The sequence below is a fragment of the Rhincodon typus genome, chromosome 19, assembly GCF_021869965.1.
Source record: "Rhincodon typus isolate 14 chromosome 19, sRhiTyp1.1, whole genome shotgun sequence".
Lineage (NCBI taxonomy): Eukaryota > Metazoa > Chordata > Chondrichthyes > Orectolobiformes > Rhincodontidae > Rhincodon > Rhincodon typus.
In genome coordinates, this window is record NC_063350.1 from 16146628 (window position 1) to 16159561 (window position 12934).

At 41.7% G+C, this 12934-nt stretch overlaps 1 protein-coding gene across 1 annotated transcript in view; it reads left to right on the plus strand.

Moving 5' to 3' along the window:
- Window positions 1-12934, plus strand: part of LOC109927125 (SS18L1 subunit of BAF chromatin remodeling complex) — a 115559-nt gene that overhangs the window by 34694 nt on the left and 67931 nt on the right. The window contains exon 6 of the mRNA XM_020527031.2: window positions 1807-1971. Coding sequence (XP_020382620.1) covers window positions 1807-1971 — 165 coding nt within the window. The remainder of the gene's footprint in view (window positions 1-1806; window positions 1972-12934) is intronic.

Here is a 12934-nt window from a genome sequence, read left to right on the forward strand (position 1 = left end):
GTTTTTCGTTTTCTTGGAGAAGCAAAGTTCAGTGTTTTACGATGTGATTCACACCTCCTTTGGGAGATGAAAATCTGGCCCCAGATTTTCATTGAATCTGTCTCCATGCCAATTGACCTATAGAAACATACTTTTCTACAGCTATAATAATGACGGTAATTGACGTTCTTGTGGGATGATCAGCAGATTTGAACGAAGCTTAGTCAGAGTTATATTTTTGAGAAAGCGTTTAAAGGTAGGAAGATAGAGAAAAGGAAGGGTTTGTCAAAGAATTTCTAAATGATCAAGCTGACACAGCCAAGGTTCTGTAATTGAAGGTGGAGTAAAGGAGAGCAGAAAATGCACAGCAGGCCTGGGAGAGGCCTGACATACAGTGAAGTGACATACAGCTGGAGCAAGTTATAGAAATGGTGTAGAATGAAGATGTGGAAGGAAATGTAATGAAGACCACCATGATACAGCTGAACTGTCACAATCATAATTGAGGTACAGGGAATCAATTTAGGTTATCAAGAACAGTGTGACGAGCAAATATGTTTAAAATGGGAAAAGGTTTTGAGGAAAAAAGACATACATTTTAAGATAGTTCCAAATCTATATCTAATTGGCCAAATTAAAAATTGATACCAGTAAGTAAATGGAAACAAGTAGTTCAAAAGAGTTAGAGCATATGAACTGCTCAAAAAGATTGGTTATTAGAAGCAGCTTAGCAGCTGAACCCAATTTTGATTTAATATGTAAATAGTTAAACAGACATGCTCTAATTCACCTTTTACTGTTTAATATAAAATGTGTTTCAATGTCTTCACACTTAAATTTCTGAATTTCTGTGTCAAATAAACAAAGTAATTGCAGTGCCTGTGATGACTCGAAGGATTTAGTGTAATACTACACTATCCAAATCAAAAAAGGCCTCAGGTTTGTTCCATGGCTGTTTTCAGAGATAAATGGTAGGGTTGCCAAAAATCTATTGTGCTGTCAATAGTTTCAGGAAGTAAGAAGGCAGAAACAACCAAGATTCCTTCTCCTTCTAGCTGTCCAATAAACATTGAACATATCTGAATATTTTAGTGAGGACATGACAAGGCAGAGCTTTGATCCTGTTAAATAGTTTTTGGTTACTCCTTATCTAAAATAACACAAAGGAAGTATTTAAATTAAGCACAAAAGGGCTGCCAGTGAGAATGGAATAAAAGCTAATATGAGGCATGTTCTGCAGAAAAGGAAAATACTTTGAGGAATTTGGAGTGAGGCGAAGAGAAATGGATTTCTATAGTGGCATGACTGTAGAGTTGTGCTGATGATGCTTGCTCTGGACATGTAATGTGCTCCTTCACAGCCTTCGCATTGAAGTTCTAATGATTGAAAGCTGCTGATTAGCTAGTTGGCTCTTTCATAACTCATCAAAATGGGAACAGCTTTGCAGCAGGCTGTCAGTGCTTCTAATTCGCTTGAATCTTCGGCAGTGCAATGCACAAACTGCTTTTATATTCGAGTTAAAGTTATGTTCTAACCTCATTGATGTTTAGTGATTGTGATCCTTTCACTGGGCTGTTTAGTCGTTATGACAATAAAATTTAAATGGAAACAACTTTAGATTAAATAGTGCAGTTTAGTTATTTCAGAATTTGGTATGGGCTTCTCAGTATTTTGACCATTGAATAAAATATTCAAATTGCTGGTATAATTTGCTTATTATGGGAATATACCACATTGGGGCATAGTGCTTAGGAAAACTTGCACGTTCTTTCTTGAGCATAAGGAATTTATCTTTTTTTAGTAGACTTGCTTAAATTTATTTTACAGTTCCTATGATGCACCAGCAAGCCGCAACCTCACATTACAGCACCCCGCAGGGAAGTGGTCAGCATTACCAAGGGCCATCAGCCATGGGGATGATGGGACAAAGTAATCAAGGCAACAACATAATGGGGCAAAGGCCAATGGGGCCATATAGGTCATCACAACAAGGTATGAATTGTGTTTGTGACTGTATAACTTGATTTGGTATTTTTCGTGCATTTTTCCAATTCCCTATATTGTAGTTTTTTTTTCTTGGCTCTGTGCTAAATGAATAGCATAAGTTGCTGTTTGGTAAATATTGTTGTCTTCAGCAGGATATTTAAATGAAGGAAATGTATTCAGTAGGCATTGCACATAAAAAGCAAATGCTCTCCTATCAGTTTGTGTTTTAAATATCATTAATTACTGCAAGGAAAAAGTGGCAAAGAACTTGCAAAGAACATTAAAGCAAGTTGTTATTTTTAAAGTTTGGCATTTTTAAAGGGTAGATGAATTATGTGGGGTGGCTATGTTTAGTTGCTTTACCTTGCTTGCTACCTGCCTGTGCTCAGTTAATCTCTATAGGGAAGTATTGTGAACAGAAGTATTGTAAGTTTCTCTAATCAGTAGCTATTTACTTCTCTCCTTTCCCTCAAAAACTTCTTCAAAGTTATCAATAAATTAGAAAAAATAAAAATTTTCTTCTTAATATTTGTAGGTTGTAAATTGTTGGTGTATTTTACAGGATATATCTAAATTGTGCCAGATGCTCTTAAAAACTTTTTTTTTGCCATGTTTAAATTCAATTTTGATGTTGAGTTCATATTTCTTTGGATATGGGTTCATTTTGGGGAGGGGGGAAATGAAATTTGGAACTTCTTTATGGTGTAGTGCGATGTTTTATTTCACTTTTAATTTGTAATGTATAAGATATAAACTTTGGACCAAACATCTAGTTGTATTACTATGTTGTCTATAATTTGTTTGTAGAAGATTGCACTGAAGGTGCAAAGAAAGAGATGGTGGCATAGTGGTAATGCCACGGGACTAATAATCCAGAGACCCCATAGTAACTAGTGAAACCTGAATTCCATTAATAAAAATGGAATATAAACCTGGTCTTGGTGATGGTGGTGATCATGTCAACTATCATCAATTTGTTGCAAAACTCATCTGGCTCACTAATCTCCTTTTAGGGAAGGCAATCTGCCATCCTTATCTGGTTTGGCCTACAGGCAACTCCAAACACACAGCATGTGGCTGACTGTTAACTGCTGCCTGAATGACCTAGCAAGCCACTCAGTTGAAGAGCTAATAAGAATAGGTAACAAGTGCTGTTTATGCCAGTGATGCCCAGATCTCATGAAAGAATAAAGAAAAAGAAGGGTTATGTATGCACATTTGTCTCTGTGCACACACGAGCGAGTGAGTGAGAAGACTGATGTGTATGAAGTCAAGAGGTATGTGGTTTTCGAAGCAATCAGGATTGATCTTGACTCCGGCAATGTGACGTGCTACATTTTGGTAAATCAGGGCAGGATTTATATGTTTAATGGTAAGGTCTTGGGGAATATTACTGAACAAAAAGTCCTTGGAATGCAGGTTCATAGTTCTTTGAAAGTGGAGTTGTATGTTAGCGAGGAAGGCGTTTAGTACACTTGCCCTTATTGGTCAGTACATTCAGTATAAGCGTTGAGAGGTTATGTTGCTGCTGTAGATGATATTTGTTAGGCCACTTTGGAATACTGCATTCAATTCTGGTCTCTTTGCTATAGGAAAGATGTTATTAAGCTTGAGATGGTTCAGAGGAGATTTACAAGGATGTTGCCAGTGTTGGAGGGTTTGAGCTATAGGGAATGGCTGGGACTATTTTCCCTGGAACATCGGAAGCTGAGGGGTGACGTTTTACAAGTTTATGAAATCCTGGGGGGCATGGATTGGGTGAATAATCAAGGTCTTCTCCCCCAGGTAGGGGAGTCCAAAACCAGAGCATATGGTTTAAGGTGAGAGGGTAAAGGTTTAAAAGCGACCTAAAGGGCAGCTTTTTCACACAGATGGTGGCGCGTGTATGGAATAAGCTGCTAGAAGAAGTGGTGGAGGCTGGTACAACATTTAAAAGACATCTAAATGGATATACGAATAGGAAGGGTTTAGAGGGATACAGGCCAAATGCTGGCAATTGGGACTAGATCAGTTTATGATAACTGGTCGGCATCGACGAGTTGGACTGAAGGGTCTGTTTCCGTGCCGTACAGCTCTGTGACTCTATGACTGTATAGTCAATCGGGCTAAAAATGGAGACAGATTCATAATGGGCTACTCACCAACTTTACAGTATGGAATTCTTATTTTATTTGATCATGTACATGGCAGTGCACAAACCATCTTCCTTGATAATTCAGTCGTTCAACTAACTTTGCTTCCTGACTCAAAGCTCTTGTCTTATTTGAATGTGAAAACATCAGCTGTGCACCACTATCTCAATAATAAAGTTGGCATCAATTAATTTTCTTAATTCAATGTTGTTAAATTTACACTATTGAATAATTCACTTTGAGTATGGAAAGCAACGCTGAGTTGTCAGATTTAAGTTACAATCCTGCCACAAAAAAATTAAATTTGAGAGTCTGGTTAAGTCAAGATCTTAATCAGCTCTGCTTTCGGTATAATGGTAATACCTCTGTTGTTACATATTTATAGATTTTAAAGAGTGATTCCAGACAAAGCAACACCTGCATATTGTAAATGGCTTTTCACACATTAATGGCTTACACACTTTGTAATGCTGTTGAATTAATACTGTAATAGGATCATAGTCATGCAGCAAGGAAATGGACCCTTTGCCCCAACTCCTCCATGTCGACCAGGTTTCCTAAACTGAACTTGTCCCAGTTACCTGCATTTGGCCTATATCCCTTGAAACTGTTCCAATTTGTATGCTGTCCAAACGTCTTTTAATTGTACCCAACTCAATCACTTCCTCTGGTAGCTCATTCCATATACATACCATCATCTGTGTGAAAAACTTGCCCTTGGATTCCTTTTAAATTTTTCCCCTCTGAACTTAAATGCCCCATGGCCTCTAGTTTTTGACTTCCATACTCTGCGAAAAGTCCTTGACTATTCACTTTATTTATGTCCCTCATGATTTCATAAACCTCTATAAGGTCATCACTCAGCCTCCTGCACTCAAGGGAGAAATGTCCCAGCCTATCCAGCCTCTCATTATAACACAAACCTTCCAGTCTCAGTAACATCCTTGTGAATCTTTTTTTGCACCCTTTCCAGTTGCATAACATCCTACCTATAGCAGGGTGACCAGAATTGTGCACAGTGGTCCAAATGTGGCCTTACCAATGTCTTGTACAGCTGTAACATGGCGTCCCAACTCCTGTACTCAATGCTCTAACCAATGAAGGCAAACGTGCCAAATATATTCTTCAGGACCCTGTCTGTTTATGACGCTACTTTTAAGGAACTATGTACCTGCACGTCTAGATCTCTCTGTTCAACAACACCCCCCAGGCCTCTACTATTAACTGTGTAAGACCTGCCCTGGTTTGTCTTACCAAAATGCAACACCTCACATTTACTAAATTAAACACCATCTGCCATTCCTCAGCCCAGTAGCCCAGTTTATCAAGATCAATGTAGGAAATAGAGCAGTAATTTGCAAAATGAAGATCCCGCAAATGAGATAAATGACCCCATAGTATTTTAGTAATGTTTTGGCTAGGGGACTATAACAAATCTTCTAGCTGTCTTTATACGTTCACTTTAGAGAGTGAATAAGCCTCTTTCATCACCTTTTCTGAAGATTGGTGAACTTAACTCCATGGCTGTAGCACAAACTGAGGTAAACAAAGCAATTATTCCAATAAGTTCCTTTTTGATGCTTTGAATATTTGAATCTTCAGTATTCTGATAAATGTAAATCAGAAGGCAGCTGAGAGTCATCACAGTGGAATTCTGGGAGACTGCCACAGTCATCATGACTGTGCAGCAATTCGGGGAGAACGTGGTGTCAAGGTGTGGTTAGGCCTGAAACACTACATTGGTGTTTCCCACCCTCCTTCCTCCTCTGACCAAAGAAAAGACTCTGTGAGGAGGACAACTGACAAGGTTAAGGTGTACAAGGGAGCAGCCATTAAGAGAGTGGAAGGCCTTTGCTTGAGAAGTTTCGGTGTGAGGAGGCTGAGAAAGGGTACAGGTAAGAGCAGGTAAGGGCTCTTTAACTCTACTTTCTTTCTGGCTAGATTGAAGGCAGTAGGGATGACAGTTAGGGCAGTGGCACACTCCTCTTGCAGGATGTGGGAGACCAGGGAGACTTCCAGTGACTCTGGTGGCTACACCTGTAAGAAGTGCACCCGGCTGCAGCTCCTGACAGACTACGTTAGGGAACTGGAGCTGGATGCACTCAGGGTCATTCAGGATGCTGAGAACCTTTAGTGGTCACTCCGAAGGTGCAGGCTGCAGGTAGCTGGGTGACCACCTGAAGAGGTAAAGGGGGAAGGCAGATAGTGCAGGGTACCCCTGTGGCCATTCCCCTCAACAACGGGTATACTGCTTTGGATACTGTAGGGGGATGACCTTTCAGGGCCTAGCAGCAGCAGTAAGGTCAGTGGCACTGTGACTGGCTCTGAGGGAAAGGATGCAGTCAGACAGAGCGATACTGATAGGAGACTCAATTGTAAGGGGGACAGACAGGAGATTCTGTGGCTGCAGAAGAGACACCAGGCTGGTGTGTTGCCTCCTGGGTAGCAGGATCAAGGATGTCTCTGAGCGGTTGCAGAACATTCTGAAGGAGGATGGTGAACAGCCAGAGGTCATTGTTCATGTCAGTACAAATGACATAGGTAGACAAAGGGATGGGTCCTGCAAAATGAGTAGAGGGAGTTAGGTAAGAAGTTAAAAAGCAGGACCTCAAGGGTAGTGATCTCTGGATTACACCCAGTGCTACGTGCCACTGAGGATAGAAATAGAAAGGTAGGGCGGCACGGTGGCTCAGTGGTTAGTGTTGCTGCCTCACAGCACCAGCGTCCCGGGTTCGATTCCACCTTCGGGTGACTGTCTGTGTGGAGTTTGCACATTCTCCCCGTGTGTGCGTGGGTTTCCTCCAGGTGCTCCGGTTTCCTCTCACAGTCCAAAGATGTGCAGGCCAGGTGGATTGGCCATGCCAAATTGCCTGTAGTGTTCAGGGATGTGTAGATTAGTTGGGCTAAAGGGGGATGGGTCTGGGTGGGATGCTCCAAGGGTCGGTGTGAACTTGTTGGGCCGAAGGGCCTGTTTCCACACTGTAGGGATTCTATGATTCTATGAATGCGTGGCTGAGGAGCTGGTGTAGGGGACAGGGTTTTCAGTTCTTGGATCATTGGGATCTCTTCTGCGGTAGAGATGACCTGTACAAGAGTGGCAGTTCGCACTTGAAACAGAAGGGGTCCAATATCCTCGCGGTGACATTTGCTAGCGTTACCCAGGAGGGTTTAGACTAGTTTGGCAGGGGTGTGGGACTCTGAAAAAGAGAGGGGCCATCAAGAAGTCAGGGGAAAATACATTAGCCATCAAGAGCAACTTTACTATTCAGGATAGCCAGGAGCACAGTAAAAGGAGGGAAAAGCCTTCTGGTTTAAAGTGCATTTATTTCAATGCACGAGGCCTGACTTGTAAGGCAGATGAGCTCAGAGCAAGGATTGGCTGTGGGGACTGAGATATTACAGCCATAATAGAAACATGGCTGAGAGAAGGGCAGGACTGGCATCTCAGTTTTCCAGGATACAGAAGCTACAGGGTGACAGAAGTACAAATAAGCGAGGAGGGGTAATTGCCTTTTGATAGGGGAGGACATAACAAAGTGCTTAGAGAGGATATTCTTAATAGGTCATCAAATGAGGCCATATGGTTAGAAATCAGAAACAAGAAGGGGATGGTCACTCACTTGGGACTGTATTGTAGACTCCCAAATAGCCAGCGGGTGTTAGAGGAGCATATCTATAGAGAGATTGCAGATACCTCTAGGAATAATAGAGTAGTATTGGTTGGAGATTTTAATTTTCCCTGTATTGACAAGGGCACCCAGAGTGTAAAAGGCCTGGATGGGATGGATTTGTTAAATTTGTCCAAGAAAATTTCCTAAATCAATATGTGGAGGACCTTACTTGGGAGGGTGCAACACTGGACCTCCTCTTAGGAAATAAGGTTGGGCAAGTGACTGAAGCGTCAGTTGGAGAGTATTTTGGGTCCAGTGACTATAACTCTCTTAGTTTTAACGTAGTTGTGGAAAATGATAGGACAGTTCCACAGGTTAAGATGCTGAACTGGACCAGGGCCAATTTTGGGACCATTAGGCAGGATCTGGCAGATGTCGATTGGGTGAGACTGTTTGAAGGAAAAGGAATGATTGGCAAATGGGAGGCTTTTAAGAGTGTGATATCAAGAATCCATGGACAGTATATCCCTGTTAGGGTGAATGCAGGTTTAGGGATCCCTGACTGATGAGGGATATTGAAGCTCTGGTCAGGAACAGAAGAAGGCATACATTGGGTTAAGGCTGTCAGACTCAAGTGAATCCTTACATGTCTATAAAAAGTGTAGGGGCACACTTAAGAGGGAAATCAAAAGTGCAAAAATAGGGTGTGAGATTGATCTGGCAGATAAGGTTAAAGATAATCCCAAAAGGTTCTATAGCTATATTAAGAGTAAAAGGGTGGCTAGGGAGAGAATAGGTCCCTTTAAAGATCAACATGAATGTCTATTGTAGAGCCACAGGAGATGGGGGAGATTTTTAATGAATATTTCTCATCAGTGTTTACTGAGGAGAGAATTATGGATCCTAAGGAAATAAGGGAAACAAGTGGCGCTGTTTTGGACAGCATACGTATTTCCAGAGAGGAGGTGTTTGCAGCCTTAAAGTGCATTAAGCTGGATAAATCCCCTGGGCCTGATCAAGTCCATCCTCGGATGTTGTGGGATGCTGGGAAGAAATTGCAGCGGCCCTTGCAGAGATTTTTGCTTCACCTTTAGCCACTGGTGAAGTTCCAGAAGACTGGATGGTGGCTAATGTTGTTCCATTGTTCAAGAAAGGTAGCAAAAACAAGCCAAGGAACTACAAACCAGTGAGCCTGCCATCAGTGGTAGGCAAGTCATGAGAGGATACTGAGGGACAGAATCAACCAACATTTAGGTAGTCAAGATCTGATTAGGGATAGTCAGCATGAGTTTGCATGCAGGATGCCATGTATGACATACTTTTAGAGTTTTTTGAAGGAGTAACCAAGAGGATAGGTGAGGGTAGGGCAGTAGATGTTGTCTACATGGACTTTAGTAAGGCCTTTGGCAAGGTCCCGCACGGCAGGCTAGTCATGAAGGTTAGATCGCATGAGATCCAGGGAGAGCTAGCTAATTGGATTCAAAATTGGTTCGATAGTAGGAAGCAGAGAGTGATGGTTGAAGGTTATTTCTCGGACTGGAGGCCTCTGATCAGTGGTGTGCCACAGGGGTCGGTGCTGGGACATTTGTTATTTGTTATTTACATAAATGATCTGGATGTGAATGTACAAGGAATGATCGGTAGGTTCGTGGATGATACAAAATTAGGAGGGATTGTTGATAGCGAGGAAGGTGATCAAAAATTACAGAGGGATCTTGATCAGATGGGGAAGTGGGCTGAGGATTGGCAAATGCAATTCAATACAGATAAGTGTCAGGTGTTGCACTTCGGAAAGTCAAACCAAGATAGGACTTACACAATAAATAGTAAGGTCCTGAGCAGTGTTGTGGAACAGAGAGATCTAGGAGTACAAGTATATAGTTTGTTGAAAGTTGCGTCACAGGTGGACAGGATGGTGAAGAAGGCATTTAGCATGCTGGCCTTCATTGGTCGAGGCATTGAGTGTAGGAGTTGGGACGTTATGTTACAGTTATATAAGTCATTGGTGAGGCCGCACTTGGAGTATTGTGTACAGTTTTGGTCACCCTGTTACAGGAAAGACATTATCAAACTGGAAAGTGTGCAAAGAAGATTTATGAGGATGTTGCCAGGACTAGTAGGCATGAGTTATAGGGAGAGGTTCGCCAAGATAGGACTTTATTCCTTGAAATGTAGAAGAATGAGGGGTGACCTTATTTGAGGTATATAAAATCATGAGGGGCATAGATAGGATGAATGCAGGTAGCCTTTTTCCCCAGGGATGGGGAGTTGAAAACTAGATGGCAGAGGATTAAGGTGAGAGGGCAAAGATTTAAGAAGGACTTGAGGGGCAACTTCTTTTCACAGAGAGTGGTGCATATATGGAATGGGCTGCCAGAGAAAGTGGTTGAGGCAGGTACAATAGCAACATTTAAAAATCATTTGGACAGGTACATGGATCGGAAGGATTTAGAGGGATATGGACCAAATGTGGGCAATTAGAACTAGCTGAGTGGGCACCGTGATCAGCATGGTCACCAGTTTGTGCCAAAAAGCCTGTTCCCATACTGTATTCCTTTTTGACTCTCTATGACTCTATGTGTCACTGTCAGAAATATCATTGATGGTAAAGTCTTCTAAGCATTGAACCTAGGTCACTGATGCGATCCCCAAATGCCAATACAAGGGGTCCTGCTATAATGTGTGCTCCAGCAATGCGAACTGGCTATAACGTGAATTGGCCTGAACACTATTTCTAAAATGCGAACTTTGTGTTGGCTGTAACACAATTCCATTGGTGCGCATCAACATCACACGATCGTTTCACGGGCTTTGTCCTGAGCATGTGCAATGGGTTAGCGCCGAAAGAGTCTCCGCGCTGGCATCACACAATCATCTCGATTTCTGTCAGAGTACAGTACTCCTTTTGGTTTTTCAAATTCAAATGTGAGGACAAAGTGACAAGAAGGTTAGCAAGAAGCGTCCTGGTGCTAAAATTGTGGGTAGTGAATGTAAAAGAAGGCTATAAAACTGGAAGAGAAGCTTGATGTTATAAAGCGTTTTGAGTGTAGTGAGAGAACAGGTGATATAATTTGTATAACAGGAATAAAGGAGTCTACCTTACGCACCATTAGAGACTATGCAGAAAAGATTAAAGCAAGCTGTATTGCTGGAACAAGTCTGATTGTTAGCAAATCTGTGAGGTCACAGACAAAGGAACTTGAGGAGATGGAACAGCTTCTAAGTGTGTGGATAGAAGATGAAACAAAAAAGTGATCTGGGACCACCTTTCTCACTGTAAAAGAGAAAGCCTTATCAATTTATGAAGATCTAACAAAAAAAGCTGAAAATCCTGCAGATGTGCCTGCCTTCAGTGCTAGCAGTGGCTGGTTAGCTGGTTTTAAGAACCACGATGCTTTTCATAATGTAAAGTTACGTGGAGAAGCTGCCATTGCAGACGAGGAGCATGAGATGGCATTTTGTCACAAAGTGAAAAGATTAATTGACGAAGAAGGCTACAACTGAGATCAAATTTTCAATTTGGATGAGACAGGTTTATACTGGAAAAAAAAATGTCATCAAGAACCTACATTTCTATGAATGAAGCACAAGCTCCAGGCTTTAAGGTGGCCAAGGATCATATGACTGTGCTGCTGGGTGCCAATGGCAGTGGAGACTTAAACCTTAAGCCTGTGGTGGTGTACCACTCTGCCAACCCGCGAGTCTTGAAAGGTTACCTTAAGTCCACTCTAGGTGTCTACTTTAGATAAGGTGCCCAGCAAAAGAGGTTGGATGCTGGAGCAAGTTTGTTCTGACCTTATTGTTGATGTTTTGGAAGATGTTTTTAGCGAGTATTGCAGAAAATTGGATTTCGAGATTCTCCTCATCCTGGATAATGCGCCAAGCTATCCTCCCACCATTGGTGAGCTTTCTGAAAGCATCAAAGTGCTATTTCTACCGCCAAACATAACCTCTCTCCTTCAACACATGGACCAGGGTGCAATAGCAGCTTTTAAACCTTATTATTTAAGAGGCTGATTGCAGCCACTGAGGTGAATAAGGAGAGTGTTCTTCAGTTTTGGAAGAGTTTTAACATCAAGGATGCAATTGACATTATCGTGGAGGCCTGGGGTGATGTCAGTGAGGACTGCTTGCATGCAGTTTGGCGGAAGCTTCTCCCAGAATTTTTTCAAGATTTTAAAAACTTTGATCTGTCAAAGGAGCTCAAAGATCAAAGAATATTGTATTTTTCTTGCAAAGGAAGTTGATTTGAAGAAGCGGAGAGTGAGGATGTTGAAGAGCGCTGGAGTCCCACTGTGAAGACCTCTCCACAGTTGATCTACAACAACTTGTCACTGAGGGGGGAAGTGGAAGCTGGAGATGAAGAAGGTGAAGTCCAGGATGCAGCACCATGAGAGCTTTCCACTCCTGTTTTGTCTTCTATCCTGAGGCAAGTTGAGAAGCAGTTGCAGCTCTTAGATGACATCGATTACAATGCAGAAAGCAGCAGGGTAGCAATTTGTGGAATAAGATCTGTTTTGGCACCCTGTGAACAGCTTCTTCATGAAAGAGAAAAACAGGCAAAGCAGCAAAAACTGGATGTCTTTTTTAAGCCAACCCCCAAGAAACAGTCAGAAGACAATGAACCATAGCCATCCACTTCTGGATTAACTATTTTTCGCACCCACAATTGCACCTAAAGGTGATGCTGATGATGATGACCCTTAACATTAACAACAGAGTAACTTCAAAACCACCTCCCCCATCAAGTCATCTTGACATATTTTTCAAGATAAGGTCTCAAATTTACTTTTAATTATTAGATATGAATAAAACATTTATTCAAACTGTGCTGTCCTTTGTGTTAAGCTTTTGAATGATTTTTGAGCGACTTTGAGTGATTTTTTTTTGGTGGTCTGCCCCTAACCACGCTTTTCCCATAGGCCCCGTTATTTTTTTAGCGGGGAGTTGGCGAAAGAAGGAACCTGTTACGTTAAAGCAGAACCCCCCATATGATTTAAATATGATGTTATAATTTCTGACATTTTTATTACTATTTATTTTGTGAATGTAAGTTCTTATGGGCAAGTGATACCATCCTCATTTGCTGAATTGAAGTGATTAATCCACCATTTACTCTGTAGAGGAGATAGTTGTTGGTGATTTTGCTTCTGTCTCTGCAATAGTGCATCAGGGTTTGTACTGAGACCCCTGGAGATTAGTTGCATAGAGCCAAAGGCTTGCCCT